Source organism: Suncus etruscus, chromosome 15, assembly GCF_024139225.1.
Source record: "Suncus etruscus isolate mSunEtr1 chromosome 15, mSunEtr1.pri.cur, whole genome shotgun sequence".
In the NCBI taxonomy this organism is placed as follows: domain Eukaryota; kingdom Metazoa; phylum Chordata; class Mammalia; order Eulipotyphla; family Soricidae; genus Suncus; species Suncus etruscus.
In genome coordinates, this window is record NC_064862.1 from 75,635,784 (window position 1) to 75,661,925 (window position 26,142).

At 45.6% G+C, this 26,142-nt stretch overlaps 3 protein-coding genes across 5 annotated transcripts in view; 2 read left to right on the forward strand and 1 right to left on the reverse strand.

The window, feature by feature from the left end:
* MEPCE (methylphosphate capping enzyme) overlaps nt 1-26,142 on the reverse strand; it is a 372,004-nt gene that overhangs the window by 287,090 nt on the left and 58,772 nt on the right. The window lies entirely within an intron of this gene.
* On the forward strand, nt 5,305-11,140 carry LOC126030479 (NXPE family member 3-like). 2 transcript variants are annotated; one of them, XM_049788693.1, is made up of 3 exons: nt 5,305-5,372; nt 8,262-8,474; nt 10,594-11,140. In XM_049788693.1, exons 1-3 carry the CDS (start codon nt 5,357-5,359, stop codon nt 11,124-11,126), a joined length of 762 nt encoding a protein of 253 aa, XP_049644650.1. In that variant the 5' UTR covers nt 5,305-5,356; the 3' UTR covers nt 11,127-11,140. The 2 variants fall into 2 exon arrangements, 1 of the variants encoding a protein (XP_049644650.1); XR_007503123.1 differs by lacking the exons at nt 8,262-8,474; nt 10,594-11,140 and adding an exon at nt 7,317-7,372 and having other exon boundaries at nt 5,339-5,372.
* Nucleotides 18,078-19,306, forward strand: LOC126030473 (AMMECR1-like protein). The gene is given in 2 exon segments (XM_049788686.1): nt 18,078-18,629; nt 18,632-19,306. Coding segments are annotated over 2 exon segments (816 nt in total). The 5' UTR covers nt 18,078-18,115; the 3' UTR covers nt 18,934-19,306.

A 26,142-nucleotide genomic window follows, 5' to 3' on the forward strand; every position in this document is an offset into this window, starting at 1 on the left:
GGATGAGAGCAAGAAGTAAGAATATCATCAAATGGGGACCAGAAAGATAGTATAGTGGGGGGCCGGGCGGTGGCGCTAAAGGTAATGTGCCTGCCTTGCCTGCGCTAGCCTTGGACGGACCGCGGTTCGATCCCCCGGTGTCCCATATGGTCCCCCAAGCCAGGAGCAACTTCTGAGCATATAGCCAGGAGTAACCCCTGAGCGTTACCGGGTGTGGCCCAAAAACCAAAAAAAAAAAAAAAAAAAAAAAAAAAAAGATAGTATAGTGGGTAGGGACTTTGCCTTGCACACAACCAATCCCAGTTTGACCTCAGGTATCCCATATGATCCTCCAAGCACCACACAGGGGTTACTCCTGGCTCTGAGCCCAGATATCACTCTTGTCAGGCTCAGGGGATCATATGGGATGCTATCAAACCAGCATCTGGTCTGTTCTGGGTTGGCCATGTGCAAGGAAAATGCCCTACCCACTGCGTTATTGCTCTGGCCCATAGTTATTTTTCTAACTGCAATCACCACTCTTTGTGATAAGCTTCATATAGTGGGCTGGTCCTTCCAGGTATCAAGTCCAACATTCCCTGTAACTTGGTTCAAACATGAATTTTATACAGAGATACTCTTCTACCAGCATTGCATATTGAGCACATCTCAAAGGGGGAAAAGCAAACAAACAAAAAAAACCAATGGGCAAAATTGAAACTATATAAGAGTATATTCAAGAAAGATTTATAGATAATAAGGAAATACATCTGAAATATACAAAGGAGATACACATGTCCCTTTTATGTTTTAGAAATAGTCGGGCTGGGTATTGTTTCCAGGACACCACTTTCATCTGTGATTTGGCCATCTAGAGCCTGTAAACAACTCCCAGAACCCCATATCAGAAAACGTCTTTGAGTGGGGGAGTCTCTGAAACTGATTATGGTAGCAGCACAGGTATCCAGTGAAGGGAGTTGGGGAATAGGAGTTTGTTGATAATAGATCGAAAGGAACAGAGTTTTGGTTTCTTCTCAGGCAGAGAGTCTATTTTTTCATTTTGGGAGCTGGCTGGCAGTTAGCTAGAGAGAGGATAATAATCTACTTTATAAGGAGCGAAGAGCTGAGGGTAAAAATGGTTACATGTGGAGTAATAGACAGTGTAGGTGAGAGTAAAGGACTAGAAATGAGCCTGCAAGGTGGTAAGCTAATGGGGGAAGGGAATAATACAACATTGACGTTCTGTATATTGTAAATATAGATGAACACCTATGATACCCTATTTAACTATCTGTAGTGTATAACAGAAAGTGGATTAAACTATATGTTATCCTATAAATCTATATAAATTTGAGAATGGGAATTGAGAGAAGGCTATGGGGGGGCACCTAAAGGCCGCATCTTCCCCTAAGCTTGGCCAAAAAGCCTATAGCATGGACCAATACCATTCCTCATGTTGCCTGCTGAAGCTTCTGGCTCCCAGAGAGGAGATTTGATCCTTAATTATGCTGGAAGCCAGAAAATTACCAGTCCCCACACTCCTCCCCCCCCCACCGTGTAGGATGGGGGAGGCCTGGGGTCTTCTTTAAACTGCTTGCCAGAACCCACCTTGCTGGCACCCTGAGCAGGCAGCCAGGGGTAACCCTGGGTTCTGGGAAGAAGGAGAGAGAAGTCTGTGGAGTCAGCTGGAGGTCACATCTTCCCCTAAGCTTAGCCAAAAAGCCTAAAGCATGGAGCCATGCCATTTCCCATGTTGCCTGCTGAAGCTTCCAGCTCCCAGAAAGGAGTTTGGATCCTTAATTATGCTGGAAGCTGGAAGTTCACCAGTCCCCCTGTCCCCGGTGCAGGATGGGGGAGACCTGGGGTCTCCTTTAAACTGTTTGCTGGAACCCACCTTGCTGGCACCATGGGCAGGCAGCCAGGGATAACCCTGGGGTCCGGGATGAAGGAGAGAGAAGGCTTGTGGGGGGGAGCAGCCAAAGGCCACATCTTCCCCTAAGTTTGGCCAAAAAGCCTACAGCATGGAACCATGCCATACCCAGTTTTGCCTGCTGAAGCTTCCAAGTGTATGACCTTGATGAGGCATTGGATCCTATTTGCTAGGATTTTGTTGAGGATGTTTGCATCTATGTTCATCAGGAATATTGGTATGTAGGTTTTTTGTTTGTTTTATAGCATCTCTGTCTGGTTTTGGTATCTGGTGTTATTAGCTTTATATAAACTATTTGGGAGTGTTTCTGTTTCTTCACTTTCCTAAAGGAGCCTGAAAAGAATTGGTAGTAGCTCCTCTTGAAAGTTTTTTTTTTTTGGTGGGGGGGCATCACACCCAGCAGCATTCAGGGGTTACTCCTGACTCTGCACTAAGATATTGCTTTTGGCAGGCTCAAGGGACCATATGGGATGCCAGGATTCGAACCACCATCGGTTCTGGGTTAGCCACATGCAAAGCAAACGCCCTACCACTGTGCTATCTCTCTGGCCTCTCCTCTTGAAAGGTTTGAAAGAATTTGTTAGTGAATCCACCTGGGGTCTGGACTTTTGTTTTTGGGAAGACTTTTGATTAACATTTTAATTTCCTCAATAGTGATGGATCTACTTTGATAGGCTAGATCAGTGATGGCGAACCTATGGCAAGTGTGCCAGCGGTGGCACGTGAAAGCTTTGCAGGTGGCATATGGGAAGGTGAGCAATTAAGATATGCGGCATGGCGATAGGCGAGTTTGATACTAAAATCTTTTCATTAAGGTTTAATTGATGTGCTGGCACTTTGCGGAAATTTTGTGCACTTTTGTGCTGCAGTTTGGGCACTTGGACTCAAATAGGTTAGCCATCACTGGGCTAGATCATCCTGATTCAACTGTGGGAGATTATAAAAGTCTAAGAATTTATCCATTTCTCCCAGGTTCTCATGTTTTCTGGCATAAGGTTTCTAAATGTAGTCTCTGATTCCCCTTTGAATCTCTATGTATCTGTAGTGATCTCCCTCTTTTCATTTCTAACCCAGTTTGTTAAGTTTCTTTCTACATTTCTTTGTGAATTTTGCTAGTGGTTTATTAATCTTGTTAATTTTTTCAAAGAACCAAGTTTTGGGGTTTTTTTGTTTGTTTGTTTGTTTTGGGGCCACACCCGTTTGACGCTCAGGGGTTACTCCTGGCTATGTGCTCAGAAATCGTTCCTGGCTTGGGGGGACCGTATGGGACACCGGGGGATCAAACTGCAGTCCATCCTACACTAGCGCTTGCAAGGCAGACATCTTACCTCTAGCGCCACCTTCCCGGCCCCAGAACCAAGTTTTGCTTTTGTTGATCTTTTGAATTTGTTTATATATTTCTACTTCATTGTTTTCTGCTCTAAGCTTTGTTATTTTCTTCTGCCTACCGATTTTTGGTTCATTTTGTTGATCATTTTTTAATTTTATAAACTGTGTCATTAAGTTAGTTATTTAGGTCCCTTCTTCCTTTCTGATGTGTGCTTGCAAAATTATAAATTTGCCTCTGAGTACCATTTTCGCTGTGTCCCACAAATTCTGATTATTTCTGTCCTATTTTGCATTTATTTCCAGGAATCTTTTGTTTTTCTCTTTTATTTCATCTCTGACTCACTGGTTGTTCAGTAGTGAGCTGCTTAATTTCCAGGTGTTAAAGTTTTCCTTCTGTGTTCCTTTATAGTTCTCTTCTAATTTCCGTCCCAAATTGGCAGCATGCAAGGCAATCACCCTACTATTGAACTATCACTCCAGCCCATGGTCTTTGTTTTTTGAAAGTAGCCTCCCTAACTAATGTAAGGTGTAGCGTTGATATCATTTTCCAGGCATCAGTGTCATTGAGGATCTTTACATGGCCCCTGGGCCATTTTTATGTCCTCAGGAGAAATGCCTGTTCAAGTCCTTCATCCTTTTACTAATCATTTGGTGTTTTGCTTTAGAGTAATAAGAGGTTTTTTTAACAAAAAAAAAAAAAAAAAAAAACGGGGCCGGGAAGGTGGCGCTACAGGTTAGGTGTCTGCCTTGCAAGCGGATGGACCACGGTTCGATCCCCCGGTGTCCCATATGGTCCCCCCAAGCCAGGGGTGATTTCTGAGCGCATAGCCAGGAGTAACCCCTGAGCTTCAAACGGGTGTGGCCCAAAAACCAAAAAAAAAAAGAAAAAAGAAAAAAGAAAAAAAACGAAAACGTGATTTAAGTCATATATAGTTTGCGATTATTTTCTCCAGCTTTGTAGATTACTTTCTTACCCCTGTTGTTGCTTCCTTTGGTAAAAAGACATTGTTTATTTTTGTTTTGGGGACACAATCAATGGTACTTGGGGCTTAGCCCTGGTTCTGTGTTGAGGATGGAACTTGAGGGACCCTATGCAGAGATGGGGATCAAGCCAGGATGGGCCGATGAAGGCAAGCATCTTACCCTCGTACTATCTCTCTGGCCCTTAATTGTCTCTTGGGTGGTATCAAAAAAGGAATTTTAAAGTGGGTTCTCTTGTATCTGGTTTCTTTTGCTTATCATAAGTCAAGCTGCTCAGTAACAGCCTGACAAGACTTTGGAGTCTGACTTGCCTTGGGGTCTAGCTTTGGTGAATGGAAATCTCCATCACCAGAAGAAATGAGAGAAACATAAGCCACTGTGAGCTTCCTGTTCTCTACCTACAGATGTTCTGTTTAAAGGTTTACTGGCCAGATGTCACCACCTTCCGCCTCCCTGAAATCCTCCCAGCATATAGAGATGCTTCTACATCCCTCAAACTCCCTCTACTCAACCTGACCTCAGAGCTTGTCAATCTGACCTCTCTTCTCTACTGGCCTCCAACCCCGGGTGATCCGAGGGATTTTCTGGCCTCTACTAGCCCCCAGACCTCCACTTACCACCTGAGAAACCGCACTCAGGACAGCTATGCCATGGGCAGCTTCCTGGAAATCATCCTGGTAGCCAGAGACCACAAGGGCCGGCCCAAACACTATGGTGGGGACTTGTTCCGGGCTCAGCTGCTGGGTCCAGACTTGAAGGCAGCGGCCCCGGGGGAAGTTGAGGACCTGGAGAACGGGACTTACTTGCTGACATTCCCCCTGCTCTGGGCTGGCCAGGCCTCTGTGCACATTCGGTTGATTCACTCCAGCGAGGCTGTGGGAGTTCTGCGGAGAGTCTGGAGGGAGAAAAGGGCCACTGTGGACTTCAAAGGCTATTTCCGTGGACTGTCGGGAAACGAAGAGGTTGTGACTTGCAACGTGGACCCCCAATCGACTAACGCAAAGGGGCCTGTGTGCCAGTACACAGATGTGGACACGGGGGAGCCCTGGTTTTGTGCCCGTCCCCCAACTCTGCCTTGTGATGCTTTAGTTGGACATTCTGCTGGGAGTTACTGGACTGTGACCACACCACAGGAAAATGCCCTTCTGGACTGGTAAGAAGGATGGGGATAGATTTTCTGGGAAAGTTTTCTTAGCCATTCCCTTGATAACTGCCTTTTTTTTTTAACTGCCCAAAACCTGTGATCTAAACTGTTGGCTGTGATGACTTTTTGTCAATATGAAACAGTGGCCTGTATGTGATATACTGTGAAAGATGCTTATTTCGGGACCCGGAGAGATAGCACTGCGTCGTTTGCTTTGCAAGCAGGCAGTCCAGGACCAAAGGTGGTTGGTTCGAATCCCGGTGTCCCATATGGTCCCCCGTGCCTGCCAGGAGCTATTTCTGAGCAGACAGCCAGGAGTAACCTCTGAGCACCGCCGGGTGTGACCCCCTCCCCCCAAAAAAGATGCTTACTTCGCATAGGTTGGTCAGAGTTTTGGTAACTGTGTAGCTCAAGGGACTGTAGCCACTGTCCTGAGAGAAATCACGCCCCCTATTGATTCCCTCAGTCCCTGCAGTCATTTCACACCTGCCACCATCTTTCTCCCACGACTCCAGGTTGGTTCTCCTTTTCAAAGATGGCATAAAAAAAGAGAATATGGGCCTGAGCAATAGCACAGTGGGTAGGGCAGTTGTCTTGAACATGGCTAACCCGGGTTTGATTTCTGGTATTCCATATGGTCTCCTTGAATCTGCCAGGAGCGATTTCTGATGGTAGAAAAATCCTCATTCCTGAGGGCTGCTGGCTGTGATGCAAAAACAAACAAACAGAAACATAAAGTAGGTTATCTGGTAACTGATTTCTTTTGCTCAGTGAAATGTCTCTTAGAGGCAACATGTAGGTTTAGTTCAATGGATTAAACAATGACCATCTGTATGGTTCTCAAACTGGTGACTCTGAAGTAAAGTCTCTACGAACAGAAGTTGTTTGCAGGCAAATATTTTTTCTAGGATAAACACCTGTGAAACAGTGGAAATTTTTTTTATGACTTGACTTTGCAGAGAACAGCTTTTAATATATAGCAAAAAAGGTAACAACAGACGGTTCCAAGTTCCCATATTTTCTTTCCTTATGCTTTCATGGCTTATGCTAACCTGGCATATTGGTCATAATTCCTAAACCAACATGGATGCCTTAGTAGTAACTAACATTTATGTGTATTAGATTTCTTTGCCCTTGGGGGTGTTGTAAGGGAACCTTCCAAGCCACCAGAAATTCTCATTTATCAAGGCTGCTGAGTCAATAAATGTCCCAAGATGCACAGTGTTCTCTCTGCCCTTCAGTTCTGAATATTCCCGGGGCCACCCTGGTGGAAGCACCATGCCCTGAAGTGCTCAAAGGCCTCCAGAAATGCAACCAAGATGCTCAGAACACCATGGACTGCTGCCAGATCAAAGCCAGGTTGGCCACAAGCAAGGCATGGGCCTTCACCCCATATGATTTTTCTGGCCCCAGATTTCTTTCCTTTTAATCTAATGTAGGTTTTCTGTTCTGGGGCCTCCCTCAGAATGTCACATTGCATTGAATTTCTTATTCTTTTCTTCCTTGGATGAGTGTTAAGAAAGATTGGTTGATTCCTTTTTTTATGGTTCTAGAATGTTTTCCTTACCAGGGGACTGGCCTTAGCAGCCTTATATGAACTATGGTGCTAACCATTGTCTGCCTCTGTCAAGACGGGGTGTCTCGCACACCCCAACCTCAGAAGGGTACTCTTTTGGACCTCACTATGCACAGCCCACACTTAAGGAATTGGGGATTCTGTTGCCTACAGTCTGAGTTTTGATGCTCTGTGTTGGGGGGACAGATTCTGCTCCTTCTTTGTTCATGAATCCAGTTTCAGAAAAGAAAGCTAGACTAAGAAATCTCTTTCTCTGATTCTGAGAATCCTTCTGGAACAAAGTTGAGGCAAAATCGTAGGCAGCACCCGCCCAGCCATCCTGGACAGTTGCTTGCTCCGATGCGTGCACTCAGGGGTCACTCTTGGTGTTTCTCCAGGAAAGTGACAGACAAAGTGCTTCCTCAAGGCGTGCGCCCCATCCGGGTCAGAGAAACTGACAGAGACAAGAGCAGCAGGGGTGAGTGCGGTGGCCATATCCTGGGGGTGGTGGAGAAGAGAAGATTCTAGGCACTTGTATTCCTGACTTTGGTCAAGAGAGTCCCCTTCCTGGCCATATATGCACCTACCACCCAACACTAAAGCTGTGGTTAGCAGTATGGGCTGCCACCAGATTTCTCAGGTTCAGATGCAAGCTTAGTCACTCACTCTTCTTGATGAGAGGTCATGGGACTATGCTTAGCCTCTCAGTGGCTTTTATTCCCACACTCAGAAATAGTGGTAAGTGGAGTTGGAGTGATAGTACAGCAAAGAGGGCATTTCCAGCATCCCATATGGTCCCCTGAGCACTCCAGGAGTGATTCCTGAGCACTGTTGGATATGACTCTAAAACAGGACAATAAACAAAACTAGCAAAACAAAAATGGAGATAAGTGTTGAATTACCTGGGCTGGAGCCATAGCACAGCAGGAAGAGTGTTTGCCTTGCACACAGCCAAGCAGGATTTAATCATTAACATCTCATATGGTCCTGAGTCCATTAGGAGTGATCTCTGAGTGCAGAGCCAGGAGTGAACCAGAAATGAGAGGAATACTGGGTGCAATTCAAAAAGAAAAAAGGTTTTACTGAGGAGAGAACCTCAGGGTTGGAACATTTGCTTGACCTGCAGGGGGTGCTCCTGGCTGGGGCTGCTCCTGGCACTATGAAACTTCCTGAGCATCTTTGAGAGTACTCTGGTAACCCTGACACTGTTGGGGGACCCATCTCCCACATCTACACACTAAAACAATGTCACTTTTTTTGTATGGCAAAAATGGAATGCACTCTAAAAAAGGCACCTGAGTGAGTGTGCTGCCTGCTAAGTTCTGTTTTTCCCTTTCTGGTAGTTCTGGCCCCACGTCATCGTTGTCTCCCGGGACTCCCAGATTCCAAGCCTGCTGGCTTCTACTATAAAGATGTGTGGTACTCGTTGTCCTGCTCCAGCCACTCCTTCTCCTCTGCCGACAGCATCCTGGGCTGCCTGGCCGGCCATGAGGTGCACATGATAGGGGATTCAACGCTGCGCCAGTGGTGGGAATATCTGCGGGACACAGTGCCCTGTGAGTGGTGGGAACAGGAGAACTAGCTCCAGGGAGGGGGTTGAGAGACAGACCCAAGGGTGGACAGGGGTGGACTCTGATCTCTCCCAGAGTCATGAAGCAAAGGTTGAATCCTGGCAGGATCTGGGATTCTAGTTGTAATTCAACCATCAGGCTTCCACTCCAGTCTACTTCACTAGACTTAAGGAGCCCACAGGACAGAAAACATGCCCCCATACACTACTTCAGACCTGGGAAGACAGTATAGCAGGTAAGGCTTACATGCAGTCGACCTAGATTTGATCCCTGGCACTGCCTATATTTCTCCCAAGTATCACCAAGAGTGGTCCCTGAGTGCAATGTCAGGAATAATCCTAAAACACAGTCCCAAACTGTCTGTCTGTCTGTCTGTCTGTCTGTCTGTCTGTCTGTCTGTCTCTCTCTCTCTCTCTCTCTCACACACACACACACACATACATACACACACACAAGCACATGAACCCAATCTTTCAGATAATATCGAACTAAGACTCTCCCTATTTTTCTAAATAAAAGTTCCATTTTTGGGGCCGGAGAGATAGCATGGAGGTAAGGCATTTGCCTTTCATTCAGGAGGTCATCGGTTCGAATCCTGGCATCCCATATGGTCCCCCGTGCCTGCCAGGAGCAATTTCTGAGCCTGGAGCCAGGAATAACCCCTGAGCACTGCTGGGTGTGACCAAAAACCACACACACACACACACACACACACAAAAGTCCCATTTTCTTTTACCAAGCATAGTTTAATATATGCAAATCAATCAATGTACTATACCATAACAATCAAACAATTAAAAACATATGATTATATCAATAAATGCAGAGAAAGCATTTGATAAGATCCAGCATCTAATAATAAATATAATCATAATAACTCAGCAAAATGGAAATTATAAGAATTTTCTTTAATCTATCCAAAGCCATTTATCACAAGCCCACAGCAATGAGGAAAACTTTTTTTTTTTTTTTTGGCTTTTGGGCCACACCCGGGTTTTTCTGGCTATCTGCCCAGAAATCGCTTCTGGCAGGCACAGGGGACCATAAGGGATGTGGGGATTCGAACCACCTTTGATTTTGGGTTGGTTGCTTGCAAGGCAAGCTCTCTACGCTCTGCTATATATCTCCTGCCAATGAGGAAAAACTTTTTAAAAAGCTTCCCACTGAGGCCCGAGCAATGATAGCAAAGAGGGGAGGGCATTTGCCTTGCAAGCAGCTGACCAGGTTCAACTCCCAGTATCCCATCTCCAACCCTGCCAGGAGGAATTTCTGAGCAGAGAGCCAGAAGTAACCCCTGACTGCTGGGTGCGTCCCCAAACCAAATTTGTGCCTTTTTTGCCTCCATAATTCCAAGTTGGTACTTTTTCAAAACTCCAATATTTCAGGAGATGTGAGAGTCTCCCCCTCATTCGTCCCTATGAAGTCCCAGGGTTGCTCCTGTGATAGTCAGTCCAGGTCTGTATCAGGCCTGATGGTTCAGTTTTCATGTCCAGAAGTATTTGGGGTCACACAGACCAGCAGTGCTCAGGGGCTACCAGAACTAGACCCAGCAGATCTCGAGGTGGCATCTAATGCTGGGGATAAAATTGGGCTTCAACACATACCTCCAGCCCTCTGAATTACCCCCCCCCCCCAGTATTCAATATCTTTCATGGTTCAGATCTTTCTCCTTTGAAAGTTTTTGCTTCCTTGGTGGACATTTTGATTGGGCAATCATTTCTTTGAAAAAGTTGTTTTACCAGCTGTGTCTCAAGAATCCTGTGACCCTGAGATTTCTATTTTCCAGTTGTTCATTATTTCTTTAGCAGCAATGATGGGGTTGAGCTATTAGTGGCCCCTAGTGGTGCTGGGAGTCTGGGGTACCACAGTGTGCCAAGGATCAAACAGTCATCACTAGCACCAAGACAAGCTCCTTTCCCTTACTATCTTTCTAGCCACCACTTTTTAGGGAGGGCCATTGTATTAAATAGTGCACCTAGTTTTTTTTTGCGGGGGGCTTAGAGTCCCTCTCCAGGGGAGGCTGGGGTCTACTCCTGGCTATGTGCTCGGGGAGCACTTGTAAATGAGGTGCTCACCCCGTCAAACTCTACTCCCTCTCCCGCAGCCTTGAAGCCGGTGGATCTTCATGTCACCTACCAGGCGGGGCCCCTGATGGCAGTGGACGCGGCGAGGGCCATCGTGCTGCACTGGCGGGCTCACAAGTGGCCTCTTCGCTCCCGGCGCACCCCTGTAGCCTCCCTGCACTCGGTGGCCCGGGAGCTGGGGGGTCTGGCAGGCGGACCCCACACTGTGGTGGTGCTGGGCTTGGGCGCCCATTTCACTACCTTCTCCCCGTCCATCTTCAAGCGGCGCCTGGAGGGGATCAGGGCGGCCGTGGTGGCACTGCTGACAAGGGAGCCCAGCACACTGGTGGTCATCAAACTGGCCAACACAGGCTACAAGTCTGTGTACGGCAGTGACTGGTTCACGCTGCTGCTGAACCGGCTCCTGCGCGCTGCCTTCCGCCACCTCCCTGTGGCCTTCGTGGACACCTGGGCCATGACTTCCAGTCTGGCTCTGCCCGATAAAATCCACCCAGACAGGCTCATTGTGCGTAATGAGGTGGACATGCTTCTGTCCTTCATCTGCCCGTCCTAGGGCAGCAGCCACCAGGGTAGTACTGGCCAGTCTCATGGAACTGGTGCACATAGTGGAGACCCCGAATTCAATTCACACCAATTCACACACACACACACACACACACACACACACACACACACACACACACACAGCCTGTGCCTCTGGATATAACCCTAAAGGGCCTGGATTACCTCTAAGTGTGCCCAAATGACCTCTGAGCTTCAACACTTTGACTTCGATGGAGCTGAGCACTGACTCATTATAATTGCCCTTGAGTGACTGGAAATTGGGGGTAGAGAGGGACTGAGTCATATTTTACTACTTGTAAATAATTGTGATAATAATAGTGATTGTGGGGTGGAGTGATAGCACAACAGTAAGGTATTTGTCCTGCACGCAGCCGACCCAGGATAGACCTGAATTAGATCTCTGCCATCCCATATGATCCTCTGAGCCTGCCAGGAGCAATTTCTGAGTGCAGAGCCAGGAATAACTCCTGATCACCGCTGGATGTGACCCAAACACCCCCACCCCAAAAGTAATTGGGAAGTTTCCCACCAATGATGAGAACTTCAGTTAGCACTGCTGACATTTTAGTGAACAATCTTTCAAACAAATGTCAGGTGTCATTGATATATGGCTGTCTATTATGAAATAAAATGTGATGATACTTTTCAATTATAATTATTTTGGTTTGGTTTTCGTGGGGCCAAACTGGGTGATGTTTAAGGCTACTCCTAATTTTGTCCTCAGGGATCACTTGTGGGGCTCAGGAAATTTTTTTTGTTTGCTTTGTTTTTATTTTGGGGGCACTCAGGGGTTATTCCTGGCTCTGCACTCAGAAATTACTCCTGGTCTGCTTCGGGAATAGTATGGGATGCTGAGGATCAAACCTAGGTCAGCCATGTGCAAGGCAGTCCTAGCACTCTGGCCCAACTTTTTTTGAGGTCACACACCTAGCTATGCTCATGGGCTATTCCTGACTCTGCACTTATCAGTCACTGCTAGCCTTGCTTGGGTGACCATATGGGATAGCAGGATCGAACCCACATTGACCACAGAGAGATCCTGTGGCCCCAAGACCTGTAAACCAGAAGTGGTCCCCATGCACTGCAGGATGCAGGCCAAAAACCAAGTGCTATTAATATAGCTGTTTAAATTAGCAGATGTTTAACTGGATGCACCTTAGAGATGTCTATAATAATGGGGCCAGAGCGATGGTGCTGAGTGGTAAAGTATCTTAATTTCTATTCTAGTTGGTACAGATCCAAGGTCTGTACTATTCAGGATTGGGGCAGACCCCCTTCTAACAGGACATTCCTACGAGGATGAGAGGCTTATGACAAACTGTGTTTGAGAAAAACCTTTCCTGGGACCTTGAAGAAACACTATGGGGTTAGACAAATTACTGTGCCTGGAGCCTGCAGGTAGCACTAAGGCAGGATGCTTTGTGGTAGGGATACCCTGTTTTTAGGCCAAAAAGTTTCTTTTTAATTATGTTTTCACAACTTTTGCTGTGCCTAAGCAAACTATTGCCAACCTTTACTTTAGAAGCAAATGCCATAATCTTAGAATCATGGGATGTGAATTATTTTGTGGGGTTTATTCTGTTGGTGTGTTTTTTTTTTCTTTTTGGGCCACACCCTATGACGTTTAGGGATTACTCCTGGCTATGTACTCAGAAATTGCTCCTGGCTTGGGAACCATATGGGACAGCAGGGATCAAACCTGTGTCCCTGTGTCCATCCTGGGTCAGTCACGTGGAAGGCAAACACCCTACCTCTGTGCTATTGCTCAAGGCCCTATTTAGTTTTTCTATAAAGTCAATTAGGGGAAGATGTTGGGTTACTGATCCTACCCTAATCAATATTTGTACTCCACCCTAGGGTGTGATCTGGTGATGGTATATTGGATTATTCCCTTGGTATTCCCCTTTCCCCCTAAGTTGGGTGGGACCTAATTCTTTTCAATGAAAGCAGGGGTCTGAGGAAGGCAGGGGCTCTTTTTCCGATCTTCTTTCACTAAGCTGTGCTCCATTTTAGGGGCAGAAAGTTTGGGTGGTTGAATTCTTTGCTTGAGCACTAGATTTCCTGAACCCCTTCTCTTTTTTGTGTCTTTTGTTTTGTTTTGGCCACACCCAGTAACCCAGGGGTAACTCCCAACTATGCGCTCAGAAATCACTCCTGGCTTTGGGGGACCATATGAGATGCGGGAGATTGAGCCACGGTTCGATGCCTTACCCCTTGCACTATCGCTCCAGATCCTGAACCCTTTCTTGTACCTCTTCATAGAAGAATCTTGGAGACTTTTCTACTTGTAACTGAGCCGATCCAAGACCTAAGGTGGTTGGTTCAAATCCCGGTGTCCCATATGGTCCCCCATGCCTGCCAGGAGCTATTTTTGAGCAGACAGCCAGGAGTAACCCCTGAGCATCGCCGGGTGTGGCCCAAAAACAAACAAACAAAAAAGAAATAGTAAGATTAGATCTGATTTTTGATGAGGTCAACATGCTTAGAAAATTGTTAATAATGGACCCGGAGAGATAGCACAGTGGTGTTTGACTTGCAAGCAGCCGATCCAGGACCTAAGGTGGTTGGTTCAAATCCCGGTGTCCCATATGGTCCCCCGTGCCTGCCAGGAGCTATTTCTGAGCAGACAGCCAGGAGTGACCCCTGAGCACTGCCGGGTGTGGCCCAAAAAGAAAAAAAAATAAAGAAAATTGTTAATAATGTATTGAAGTGAGGAACCAGTAAATTGATGTATTTTAATTTTTGCCAATATCCTGCTGTTAAATGTATAAATAACAGGGGTCTTCAAACTACGGCCTGCGGGCCACATATTGTATTTATTCCCATTTTGTTTCTTCACTTCTAAATAAGATATATGCAGTGTGCATAGAAATTTGTTCATAATTTTTGTTTTTACTATAATCTGGCCCTCCAACAGTCTGAAGGACAGTGAACTGTCCCCCTGTTTAAAAGTTTGAGGAACCCTGGTCCTAGAGAAATAAATGCAGTTGCTCTGTAGAAGAGGCTCAAGCCAAAGCACTTAACCACTTTCCAGCATCCAAGACTTCGAGTCTTTTGTTATACCAACCCCTTGCCCACCTATCTTCTAAAGAGGACCCTAGTGCTGCCCTCCAATGGCTGAGTGGTCTGCAGCAAGTAAGGTCAGAAACAGATGAATCAAAGGGGTCCCTTTTATACCTGCTCTGGGCTTATATACATGATCTGTTCCTGCCCCTTAGTTCTTTCTGCTGACTTATTGGTTATACTCTATGACATCACCTGATAAGAACAGCCAATTTGACTGTGTATGCAAAATGACAGTAGTGAAACCACCAGATTACACTTGCCCTTCTATGGCTTTATAGGGGGTGCCATTGCTCCTTATGCAAATAAAATCTGGAGGATAACCAAATCCTTAACATGTCCTTAAATGGGCATATAAGATTATCTCATCTGTTTTTGCAAAAATGAAGTCCTTAGGATAACCAATCAATCACATATATAAATCAGGGTATGAGGGTATGAGTCATCAGCTTTCTTTCTGGTACCTCTTTCTGGTCCATTCTTTCTGGTCAGCATTCTTTCTGGTCCCTCCACTTTTCTGTACTAGATTAAGTTGAAAACGAGGCAAAGGGAGACCCAAATTAAGAATAAGATATTACCTCACACCAGTGAGAATGACATATATCAAACAGTCTAGAATTAACCTGTGTTATTGAGGAAGTGATAAAAAGGAACACTAGTATTGCTGATGGGAACTTTGCTCTGGTTCAGCTCCTCTGGAAATCTATATGGAGATTCAAAAAAAAAAAAAAAACAACCTAAAAACAGAGCTACCATATGACCCATCAATCCCACTGCTTGGTATTTACCCTCAAGACACAATAACATTCATTCTAAAGAGATACATGCACATTTATGCTCATTGTAGCACTTACTGCTAGAGCCAGGATATGCAAGCAACCCAAATAGAGAGTGAATGGTGCTATGGCATATTTACACAAAGCAGTACAAGGTAGCCACAGGGATAATAGAATTATGCAATTTGCCACCACTTGGATGAAACTGGAGGATTAGAAGAATAAGATCAAATATTGAATGCTCTCACAAAACTGTTATATATAGAATAACATGTCTAGGGAATGGATGGTACCAAAAGAAGGTATGTAGGTTACATAAATAAAAATGCTAGGAATGAGAGAAATGCAGGGTAAGCAAGAGAGGGAAGTCCATAAAGAACAGAGGGACAAGGACCAGGGGTCTTGGGTTAATGTGTGATGGAGAGGTGAGGTACCCATATATTTAAACCATTAGTCCAATACTTCTGAGAGCATCAGACCCAAACTACAATATCTAAATTTAAACATCTATCTGTCAAGGATTCAGATTGGGAAGGGAATGGAGAAATCCTGGAGTGGAAGGATGGAGGAGTGAAATTATGTGAATAATGGGTGGGAACATGAATGGCAGACCCTACTGTATAAATCTGTAGAAATCATTGTCTAGATTTTACAAAATTATTTCATTAGGCAAAGAATGTGCAGGTCCTGATATAAACAAGAGCTCCATAGTACACAGAACATCTTTTCTTAGGCCGAGAAAAGATTAAGAAGAATTGGGAATGCAAGGGAAAACAAACTTAGAGGAAGAAGAAATGAGGAAATGGACAGGAGGGAAGTTTCTGTTTGTTTTCACATCCAGAGCCTCTGAAATACTATGTCAATGAGATCTAGAGTGATAGCACAGAGAGTAAGTAGTCACTTGTTTTGCATGTGACTCATTTGGGTTTGATCCTCAGGAATCCTTACAGTCCCTTATCCTCCAGGAGTGATCTTTGAGTGCAAAGCCAGGAGTAAACCCTCAGCACAACTAGATGTGGGTCAAAAATAAAAAATATATTCTGCCACACTTTGATCTACCTGTACCAGCTCGCCCTTGTAGAAGATGGACACAGCCTCCATACAACTATCTTAGAAAGTTCAGAAGCCTTTCTCTACTCACCCCATCTAGCCTGAATGTGGGGACCTGACCACCAGGAAGCCTCCTCTCTCCCTCTAAGATAGGTTACCTCTCACCTCCTGAGGCCTGAGCTGTCTGGCTGTCACCACATCCTGGGACAGAACAAGGCAAGGGAAAAGCAGAGACCAGAGTTGAGACAGACACACACACTAAGCCCTCATGGGTTGTCTAGAGGAGATGAGCAGGATGGAGGGGAGAAGGGAGAGACCTCAGCAAACAAGGTGCGGACGTGGCCACACACCTAATGCTGGATGGGGCCTCAGCACTTCTCATGGGTAGGTCCTTGAGCAACAGAAACAAGAGCAGCCAGAATCACAGGAAGTACTGGTCACTCTTAGACACCTCTGCATTGTCCCTGCATGCTCTTCCTTCTGTGCCCAGAACCCAGGCAGTCACTCAGAGGTCTCTGGCTGTAGAAATTCATATTAATGATTGAGTCCTGGATGGAGGTGAATGATGGTGAAATGGAAAGATGGGCCTTTCTTGCCGCCAGGACCACTCAGTGGTTACTCCTGGCTATGCGCTCAGAAATTGCTCCTGGCTTGGGGGACCATATGGGACGCTGGGGGATCGAAAAGCGATTTATCCGAGGTCAGCTCATGCAAGACAAATGCCCCACTGCTTGCGCCACCACTCCATCTCCTCTGAAATAAATTATTTCAGAAAATAACAGTATATAAAGGAATACCTAGTATTGATTCAGGATACCTAGTAAATTCCAAGTTTAGTAAATAAAAAGAAGTTTGTAGCCAGAAACATTCTGTAAAGCTGTATATACATACCCAAGAAGGAAGTTTGCTGGAGGCAAAAAGGAAAAGAAAAATAGTAGCTACAGATTTGCCGTAAATAGCCAAATAACCAAATTCTCAATAGAATCCAAAAGAAAGGGCTTTATGAAATTTGCATGGGGAAGACAAAATCATGCACTTTATCTGAATGAACACTAGGAAAATCTTTCCTTCCTGGGAGCCGGGAGCTTTTTCCAGCAAGGGGAATGGCAGGCCTCTGCCATGACAAGGCCTTTTTTAACTAGGCCTAGGAGGGGTGCAGGGCTTGGGTGACCGAAGCACCCTTCCACTTCCTTCCTCAGAAACTCCAGGGCTGGTCAGTGTTTGGGTCCCAGGGAGGAGTTTAAAGGGAACCCCAGGCTTTCCCCATTTCCCACCCAGCTCTGGAGGGAGGGTTTGGATGGGGGGTGGTAAACTTTCTGGGCTTCCAGCTCTTGAAGGATCTCTTTCAGGGGTCTTCAAACTACGGCCCGCGGGCCACATGCAGCCCCCAGAGGAGTCTGATCCAGGCAGAACACAGACCATGGAGAAGCATAGAGCAGAGCAGAACCCTCTGGGATTCTAAGCCCTCAAGGGGTGTCCAGAGAATCTGAGGCAGAATGGATGGGATTAGGGAGAGACCCAGCACTCAAGGTTAGGACCTAATTTTAGGTGATGCCTCAACACTGCTCATAGAGAGGTCCTTGTGCAACAGGAATTAGAGCAGCCAGAGTCACAAGAAGTGCTGGTCTCTACCCTGCCCTGCCCCATCTACTCTTCACTCCAATGTGCCCAGAAATTCAAGAAGCCCCTCTGAGGACCAGGCCCACATCATCCTCCAGCAAAACAAGACAGCCCATGTCCCCTGCTGCTGCTATCCCAGCTTACTACCCTAATGAGCAGAGAGTGGCCAGGACAGTCTGGGCCCAACATGGAATAGGAACTGTGATAGACTCTGGCTGGTTTCCACAACCAGACACAAAGGACTTCTCTCAAGTGCTAGGTTCCCTCAACCTCAACCTCTTCCAAAGACTGGAGAGAGAGGTGCCCAGGGCTGGGTCTACACGCCACTTCACTTTGGTATGTTTGACATAGGAGATGCATGACTTCAGCTCAAAAATGTGAATTCCAGCAAGCACCAGGGCGCAGTGAGTGAGAGTTTCTGATAATTTCAGGGTTCTGCAGCATTCCAGACCTCGAATACTGAATCAGGATGGGAAAAAGACGTTGTGTTCCTCCACTCGAGCCCAAGTTGGCAGCAGGCTGTTGTGGAGTCAAGAAGCCCAAACTATCTGGAAGTGGAACGCACAGTCACGGGAACCAGTCTACAACTGTCCCCGGCTCTAGTTCAGGACCTCTTCAAAACCACCAGCATGTGGATGGCAGCAGTGGTCGGGAGAATGTGTCGGACTTAACTCTGGGACCTGGAAACTCTCCCATTACCCGAATGAATCCCGCATCGGGAGAGCTGAGCCCTCTCCCTCGGCCCAATGGAACTGCCAACACCACCAAGAACCTGGTGGTGACTGCAGAGATGTGCTGCTACTGCTTTGATGTCCTCTACTGTCACCTCTATGGCTTCCCACAACCACGACTCCCTAGATTCACCAATGACCCCTATCCGCTCTTTGTGACATGGAAGACAGGGCGGGACAAGCGGCTTCGTGGCTGCATTGGGACCTTCTCAGCCATGAATCTTCATTCAGGACTCAGGGAATACACGTTAACCAGGTGGGGGTCCATGGGATTCGAATTGAATTCATCAATGAAAAAGGCGTCAAACGTACAGCTACATATTTACCTGAGGTTGCTAAGGAACAAGACTGGGATCAAATCCAGACAATAGACTCCTTGCTCAGGAAAGGTGGTTTTAAGGCTCCAATTACCAGTGAATTCAGAAAAACCATCAAACTCACCAGGTACCGAAGTGAGAAGGTGACAATCAGTTACGCAGAATATATCGCTTCTCGACAGCACTGTTTCCAGAATGGCACTCTTCATGCCCCGCCCCTCTACAATCATTACTCCTGACACAAGGCTGCATGACCAGTCCCACCCCCCTGTGGCTACCAATGGCTATGACATCATTGGAGCAGATGCCTCCTCTTCCTGGTCCAGTTACTTCTATTACTGCACCATTTTATGATGCTAGCTTCCGTTGCCAAGTCTGCTCCAGCTGACTGAGGGGAGGGGGCGGGGTTCTAGTGAATGAAACCGAACTTTTGAGGGGCCCAAGCCTTATCTCAGCCTTTCCTCAATATGGGGTTCTGTTGGATTGGGGCTCCTCCATGACCAGTGAGAATTACCTTGTCGATTCAGAAGACTCGGCATGCAGGTGATACTGGTGATTTGCCACCTGTATGATGGCCACACAGTAGAAGCTGGAATTGATTATCCATGAAGGTTAAACCCCACACATCCCCCTACAGCCTTTCCAGATTGAGTAAGTGTATTTCCCGGGCAGTCTGGGCAACGGAGACCAACAAGAACCATTTTTAGGTTGTTTTAAATTCCTTTTTTTAAACTTCCAGTTTATTGCTTACCAACTAAGAGTTGATCACAACCTCCATGCTTTGTAAGCAGACGCCATGTTAGGGTGGAATATGGCCACCTAGAGTTCTCTGAGGCTTCTGGACAGAGACCCACATCAAGATCGGAAGCCCTTTGGATGGCCTTGCAGATCTCAGTGCTCAGTAAAGGCTCGAAGGTTTTATTCTCATCCCACTGTCAGCTGGATTTTCTGCCACTCTTCCTGCATTGAGTCTCCTGGTATTGAACAGAGCTCTGTGGTGTAGCCTGTTGAGGAGTGAACTTGGATGCCTGCAGGAGGTCCTGATGTCATCACTGCATGCAATGTGAAAGGAGAGACCTCTTCTTTACCACCTGGCTACCTCACTTCTCTACTGGTAGCAGTGCCTATAGCTGGATCTAGGTTCTCAGAAGGCAGAGATGTTCCAAAAAGCACTTGGATTGAGCTTTAGGTGGATACCTTATAGGAGAGAATCAGGGTCTCCAAGCTGTTTTCTTTTCAGGCAAATATTCTGAGGGACCTTTCAGCTGAGGAGTTCCTTTTTCTGGTTTGCCTATAGAAGTGGGAAGACTGTGCTTCAGTCCTTTACAGGACTTTACAACAAAGCTGTATAATTAAACAAGGGGAATCTCTATCTTGCCTACCATGCTGGGACTCTTCACCCCACTGGGGCAGAGTTCCAAGTAGCTCATCTTATTCTAGGTCACTTAGACTTTGACGTGGCATAGTTCCCTGTCCTGTTGTTGCTGATTCCAAATAGCTGTCAGCAGATTTCTTCTCCCTCTAGCCTATTCTTCACTCATCTTGATGGCAAAGTTCACAGAAGTTGGAAACTTGGAAGATGCTTTGAAAACATTGCCATAGAGGCACTGCTGAAATGATCCCTGTAAGAGGTGTCCAGTTGGAAGAAAGGATACTAAGGGTGAAGTACTTACTGGTTTTCAACCACATGCTTAGAAAATTAGTGGATTGGGTGTCAACCCAATGAACACAATGTTTTGATTTAACTTCTTTTTAAACGTTTATGAGGCAATGGTGTGGCTCTCTCAAATGGGCAGATATTTAAGTTGAAAGATCTTGAGTTTTCTATCAACCAGGATTGAGGAATGGAGCAGGGATAAAGTCTGAGAAATAGTACTTGCTAGGCGTAACTGTCTTATTTCTTGGAAGGGTGGGTAAAGAGGCCCAGATTTGTTTGGCACTTTCCTCTGCTGTTTGTGAGACGATGGAATGTGCAAGGGAGATAGGGGGCTGACATCGGGATGCTTGGGCCAGCCCGCATAATCCCATCCTACTTTGCACTGTGTTCTAGCAATCTGCCACCTCTCCCTTGCAGTATTAGTGAGAAGCTTCTGAAGATGAAGGGTTTGATTCCTGATGTCCTTCTGCTGAGAATAAATGTCTTGTTACAAACTCGTGACAACAGTTACTCTTAGGTGCCATGGATTGATGTCGGGGTGGTCAGCTCTGGACTAAACCACCCATCTCCAATTTGTACAACAGTATTGATACATAGGGCTACACTCATTTCTGTTCAAGTGTTCTATGTTAAAAGTTGTGTTTAATTTCTAAAGATTTAAAAAAAATATATATAAAAGCAAAAAAACTGGTGCTAAACTTTCACCCCCAAACACGCTCAGTGAGACTGGTCATGCGAGCATTTACAGTGCCATGCTCTTCAAGCCTATTTTTTCTTGTAGAAACGTTGCCCTATTTGTCTTCCCCACTGTATAGTATGTTTTTTAATTATTATTATTATTATTATTATTTTATTGAGGGTAGGGTAGGATACCTGCCATTTAAAGAAAATGAACAAAAAAATAAAATAAATAAAACCCCCACGAAATGGGGGGGGAAATCAGTGCACAAGAATCGGGCTGGTTAAGCCCAGCACCACACTGAAGTAGGCTCAGTGGTTTTGGAGTGAAGAAGCCTTACTCCCTGCACATTCCCTCATACTTCCATTCTAAGTCCAGCAATGGAGAAGCTCGAGTCCTCTTGCCTTGTCAAGGGAGCTCAAGAGTCAACCAAGGAAAACCATTTTGCCCCATAAGGAATCACATAGTCAGTCAGCCAGTCAGTCCTGAACGGGGCCTAATCAGGAAGTGGTCTGGAAGTGTACGGTCATGGTCACCTCACGATGTGTGGCAGGTGGCTCTCAGGAAAAATACTATGTCTGGATCATCCACGTGGCAGCTTTGCTTAGGGAGATGACGGCTCCAAACTGGAACTAAACTGCCTTCCACGTGCTTGACCAAAGCAGTGATGAGGGTGGCCAGTACATGTGGTAAGAGTGCTAGGTTTAAAGAGAAGGGAATGTTTTCTGCTAGGTGTTTCTTTTGTCCTTGGGTGGAACAGAAGGTAGCCACTGTTTCAAAAGGACCAGCCCAATTTGGCGGGTTTCTTTTGGAGTTCGTTTCACCCCTAGCTGTGAGTGCCTTTTGGTCTGGAAAGTTAGTCTCATAATAACCACAGCTAGGACATTCTAATTACGAATTGTCCTTGTTTTACATTAAGAGATTGTCTTTGATCACTAGAGTTTGTCGGTGTTGGGTTGTTTCCACTGTGAGGTTCTTAAACCTTTTCACTTCATACTATTTAAATAAAGCAACTCATGTTAGACCCTTTCATCGTGAAAGGTTTGTAGTTGAGACATTACCTATATTTTATCGTTTATAATAAAAATCATCTTTATAAAGGTCTTGGGAGTTAATTTTAACATTCGCACAAAATTTGTTTCCATGATATGTTAAACACCTATAATTTCACTAACTTGTTATTTTCTATTGAGATTCTGGAGCCTAGGAAGTTATGTGTTCATTCTGTTTATTTTCATTCTTATTTTCCTGAAGCAAGAGACTTTGTATGGCCTTCAGTGCAAAGACTTCAGACCAATACTTTGTATTACACTTGGTTGCCTCTTGGCTATATAACTTCTTGAGTGCAAATCATTGAACTCTTTAATGAAGTATTGTAGAGAATAAATCATAATGGGTAAAAATTAAAAAAAAAAAAAAAGACTGGAGAGAGAATGTTGGTCTGACTAACAGTCCTCTGTGTCAGAGACAAATAAACAAAGATGTGGGGCTCACATTTCCTAATCTTTTCCTCTTCTCTAGCTTCCTCTAAAAATTGCCCAAAATTTGGCCTTGGGGTCAACCAGCCAGAGCATCTGCAAGGTTTTGAGGGTGGATCAGTCTACGTCAACTTCTCCTTCTATTACCCCTGGAAGTTAGCGGACAATCCTGATGTGAATATATTCTTGAGATGGAAAACTTTCTATGAGGATGTCATCTACAATGAGACTGGGAATTTTACCCATGAGGAGTTCAAGGACCATCTCACCATGGAGAGGACAGAGGGAAAGGATGAAGGTGTCTTCCTCATCAGGGGCTGCGTAAGGATGACGCCACCAAGTATTTCTGTTGAGTGCAGCTGAGGACAAAGATCTATGGGAAGAAGGTGTTTCAGTTCATTAAGGGGACGAGACTCACCATCACCCCAGCTAAATTAACTGCTCAGGACAGCCCTTCTGTTTAATGTCTCCTTCTGACCTCACTATTTACTCTTCAGTTTGTCTAGTCATTCCCTTGTCTTCCTACATCTGTTACTTGTGTAGCGTCTCTGTTTATAATCAGTTGATGGCTACCTGTGCTCATAGTTTTCTGATTTTCTTCAAGGCAGGTTTGCTCTGAGTAGGGAATTGTTTCCATAGGGACTGAATTTCATTCACCTAGAACAAATTCTTCCAATTGCTCATCATGAATGTGGGGATAGGCAGATGGGCTAGTGGGCATTTGTTATATGTGGGAAGTCTGGGTCCAATCCTCAACACCAGGACCCCCTGAGAATCATCAATGTGGTCCAGCTAAAAGAAACAAAGGGAAATAGTGGTTTGTAGAGATCAATTTTGTATACCTGACACTGCTCTGGTCCTTTCCACTGGCCAATCACTTTATACAATCTATGCTGACCTGCGACCCAAACACCAGGCCCTCTCCTCATCCTGGAAATCTCCAATGTACATAGAATCACATACAGAATCCCAGAACTCTCATTTATAAAGAAGGGAGGAGGAAGGTATATCAGGGACTACATAGCATTTCTGAGTGGAACATTCCCTCACAATTACTGGCTACTTTGGGATCCAGCTTGGAAAGGTACTTCATATGACAGGAAATGTGCCACTTGATTCTGAGAGACACATTTGAGAACAGTGAGGTTTGAAACACCCAATGGCAGATATTCAGGATGTGTCAGCCAAAGTTCTGCTAGCGGTGACCATAGTGGGTCCTTGCCTTCCTTAGGCAGCCAGCCAGATGAAAGAGGTCAGCCCTAAATCCCAGAAAGTGGGGTAGGATGGAAAGTAGCTGTCAGTGCTCAGGACAGTCTGAGAAGCTCTACGTCCCTTGTCCTCCCCTTGGACACACTTTCCACTGCTTCCTGATTCTTCCAGGCAACTTCCATAGAGGAAAGTTCTGGGACCTTAAGGCTCTGGCCATGGCTATCCCAAGAGTGAGCAGACCTGATCCAATCACCGCAGGATAATATGGAGCTGAAAGAAAGATGAGGGTAGTTCAAGCCTGACACAAACACGGATCTCCAAGAAAACACTGAATATCATTTTTTGGTACTGGAGGAAGGACAAGAAGTTCATGGAGTGAAACAGAGATAGGACAATTGAAATTGAGGGAGATGCTTGTAATGGGATTTAATGTCATCTGTGTGTAGAAGTTTGGTGTGTCTTTTGGTCTGTCTTGTCTTAAAGTAGACCTTTCAGCTTTTATTTTAAGGCTGGTATTGCATCTGTGAAGTTTCTGAGCCATTGTTTATCTATGAAGCTATGTATTCTTCCTTCAAACCTGAATGTGAGTTGGCTGGGTGCAGTATTCTAGGTGAAGCATCTATTTCATTCAGTCTTGTCACAATATCCCACCACTGATTTCTGGCCTTGAGGGTTTCTTGTGACATGTCTGCTGTAAATCTTCAGGATGCTCCTTTGAATGTAATTTCCCTTTTTGATTTTGCTGCTTTCAGTATTCTATCTCTATCTGTTGGATTCATCTTTGTGGGTAGAATGTGAATTGGGGTGCATTCCTTCAGGTCTCTTTTAGCTGGTACTTTTTGGGCATACAGGATTTGGTTGCATGTAATCTTTATCTCTGGGAGTTTCTCTGATAATGTGTTTGACTGTTGATTCTTTCTGGGGATCTCCTTCCTGGGCTTCTAGGATTCCAATGATTCTTATGTTGTTTCTGTTGAGTTTATCAAAGACTTCTATTTTCAACTGTTCATATTCTTTGAGTACGTTTTCCATTCTTTGATCATTTGCCTTAAGGTTATTTTCTAATCTCTTCTGCTGTATGGAGTTCTGCATTTCACCTTCCAGTTCAGTGATTCTGTCTTCGGCTGCTGTTACTTTGTTGGAGAGGCTTTCCATGGAGGTTTTCATTTCAGCTACTGTGTTTTTCAACGTGTTATTTCAGTTTGGAGTTTTCTGATTTCTATCTTTGTGTTCTGTTCAGCTTGATCTATGGTTTCTTTTATTTCTATGAGGATCCTCCATATTTCTATTATAAACTCCTTATCTGAGAGATTAATCTGATGGTTGGTATTTTTTGGGTCATCAGAACTATCATCATCATTCTCTGTGAATGGTGTTTGCCTGTGAGATTTCCCCATTGTCACACTTGTAGTGTAATGTTTTCTATGTGTTATGGTGGGGTTCATTAGTTAGACAGAGCATGTGGCCTCAAAATGAAGCAGAGCAGCAGCACTCTTCTGCAGTCTCTAGGAGACAACGTTCGCTGAGTCTTTCTTAGCCTTTTAGCAGAATTTCAGGAGACAGAAAAGAAGAAGGAAAGGCGAAGGAGACAAATCCTCTCAGTCTCTCTCCCTGTTGCTACACACACAGCAGGGGCCAGACACCTTCACAGATAGAGGAGTTTACCTTTCTCAAATCCTAACACTTTCAGGAAAATCAGCAACAGCAGCAGCAGCAGCAAGGACATGCCCATTCCTTATTCAGCTGATGGAGGAGGCAACCTGAGCCTTCTGAAGGGGTGCCTGGAGTTCTGGGCACAAAGGAGTGAGGAGTAGGAATGGAAAGGCAGAGAGCCCTAGTGTGACCAACATTTCCCATTAATCTGGCTGCTTATGTATCCATTGCTCAAGGGACTTCCCAGTGGCTCCCCTTCTTAGTGCTGAGGCCCTACCCACCATTAGGTGAGGGACGCATCCTGATCTTGAGTGCTGGGTCTCTCCCCTCTCCCCTTCATCATGCCTCAGTTCCTCTGGACACCCCCTGAAGGCTTAGTGTTTGTCTCTGTCTCTGCCCTGGTCTTTGCTTCTTCCTGACCTGTGTCCTGCCCGGTGATGGAGTGACATCAGAAAGGGCCAGCTCAGGTCTCAGGAGGGGAGAGGGGGCTGAGGAGCCTCTGTCAGGCCCTACTTTAGATCAAGGTTGGGGCATTCGACACTCAAGCTTGATGGGGTGAATGGTGGGAAGATGTGCTGACCCTCAGGACTGACTCCACGCAGGCTCTGCCCACTCCCTGCTCAGGGTGTGGTGGTCAAGAGCCGAAGGAGGGGCAGACCATCGACGGATTATGATTTCGTCTGGGGAAGAGTCTTGTGCTTCTGTGTATGAAGCAAAGTGACTTCCCTTCTCTCTGGGGTTCCCAACCCACATCTCTATCTCTGAGGTTTCA

Excerpts from the sequence above, each read along its gene's own strand:
- LOC126030479 (XM_049788693.1), top strand. Across the intron at positions 8,475-10,593 it reads TCTGCGGGACACAGTGCCCT|CCTTGAAGCCGGTGGATCTT; the intron begins GTGAGTGGTGGG and ends CCTCTCCCGCAG.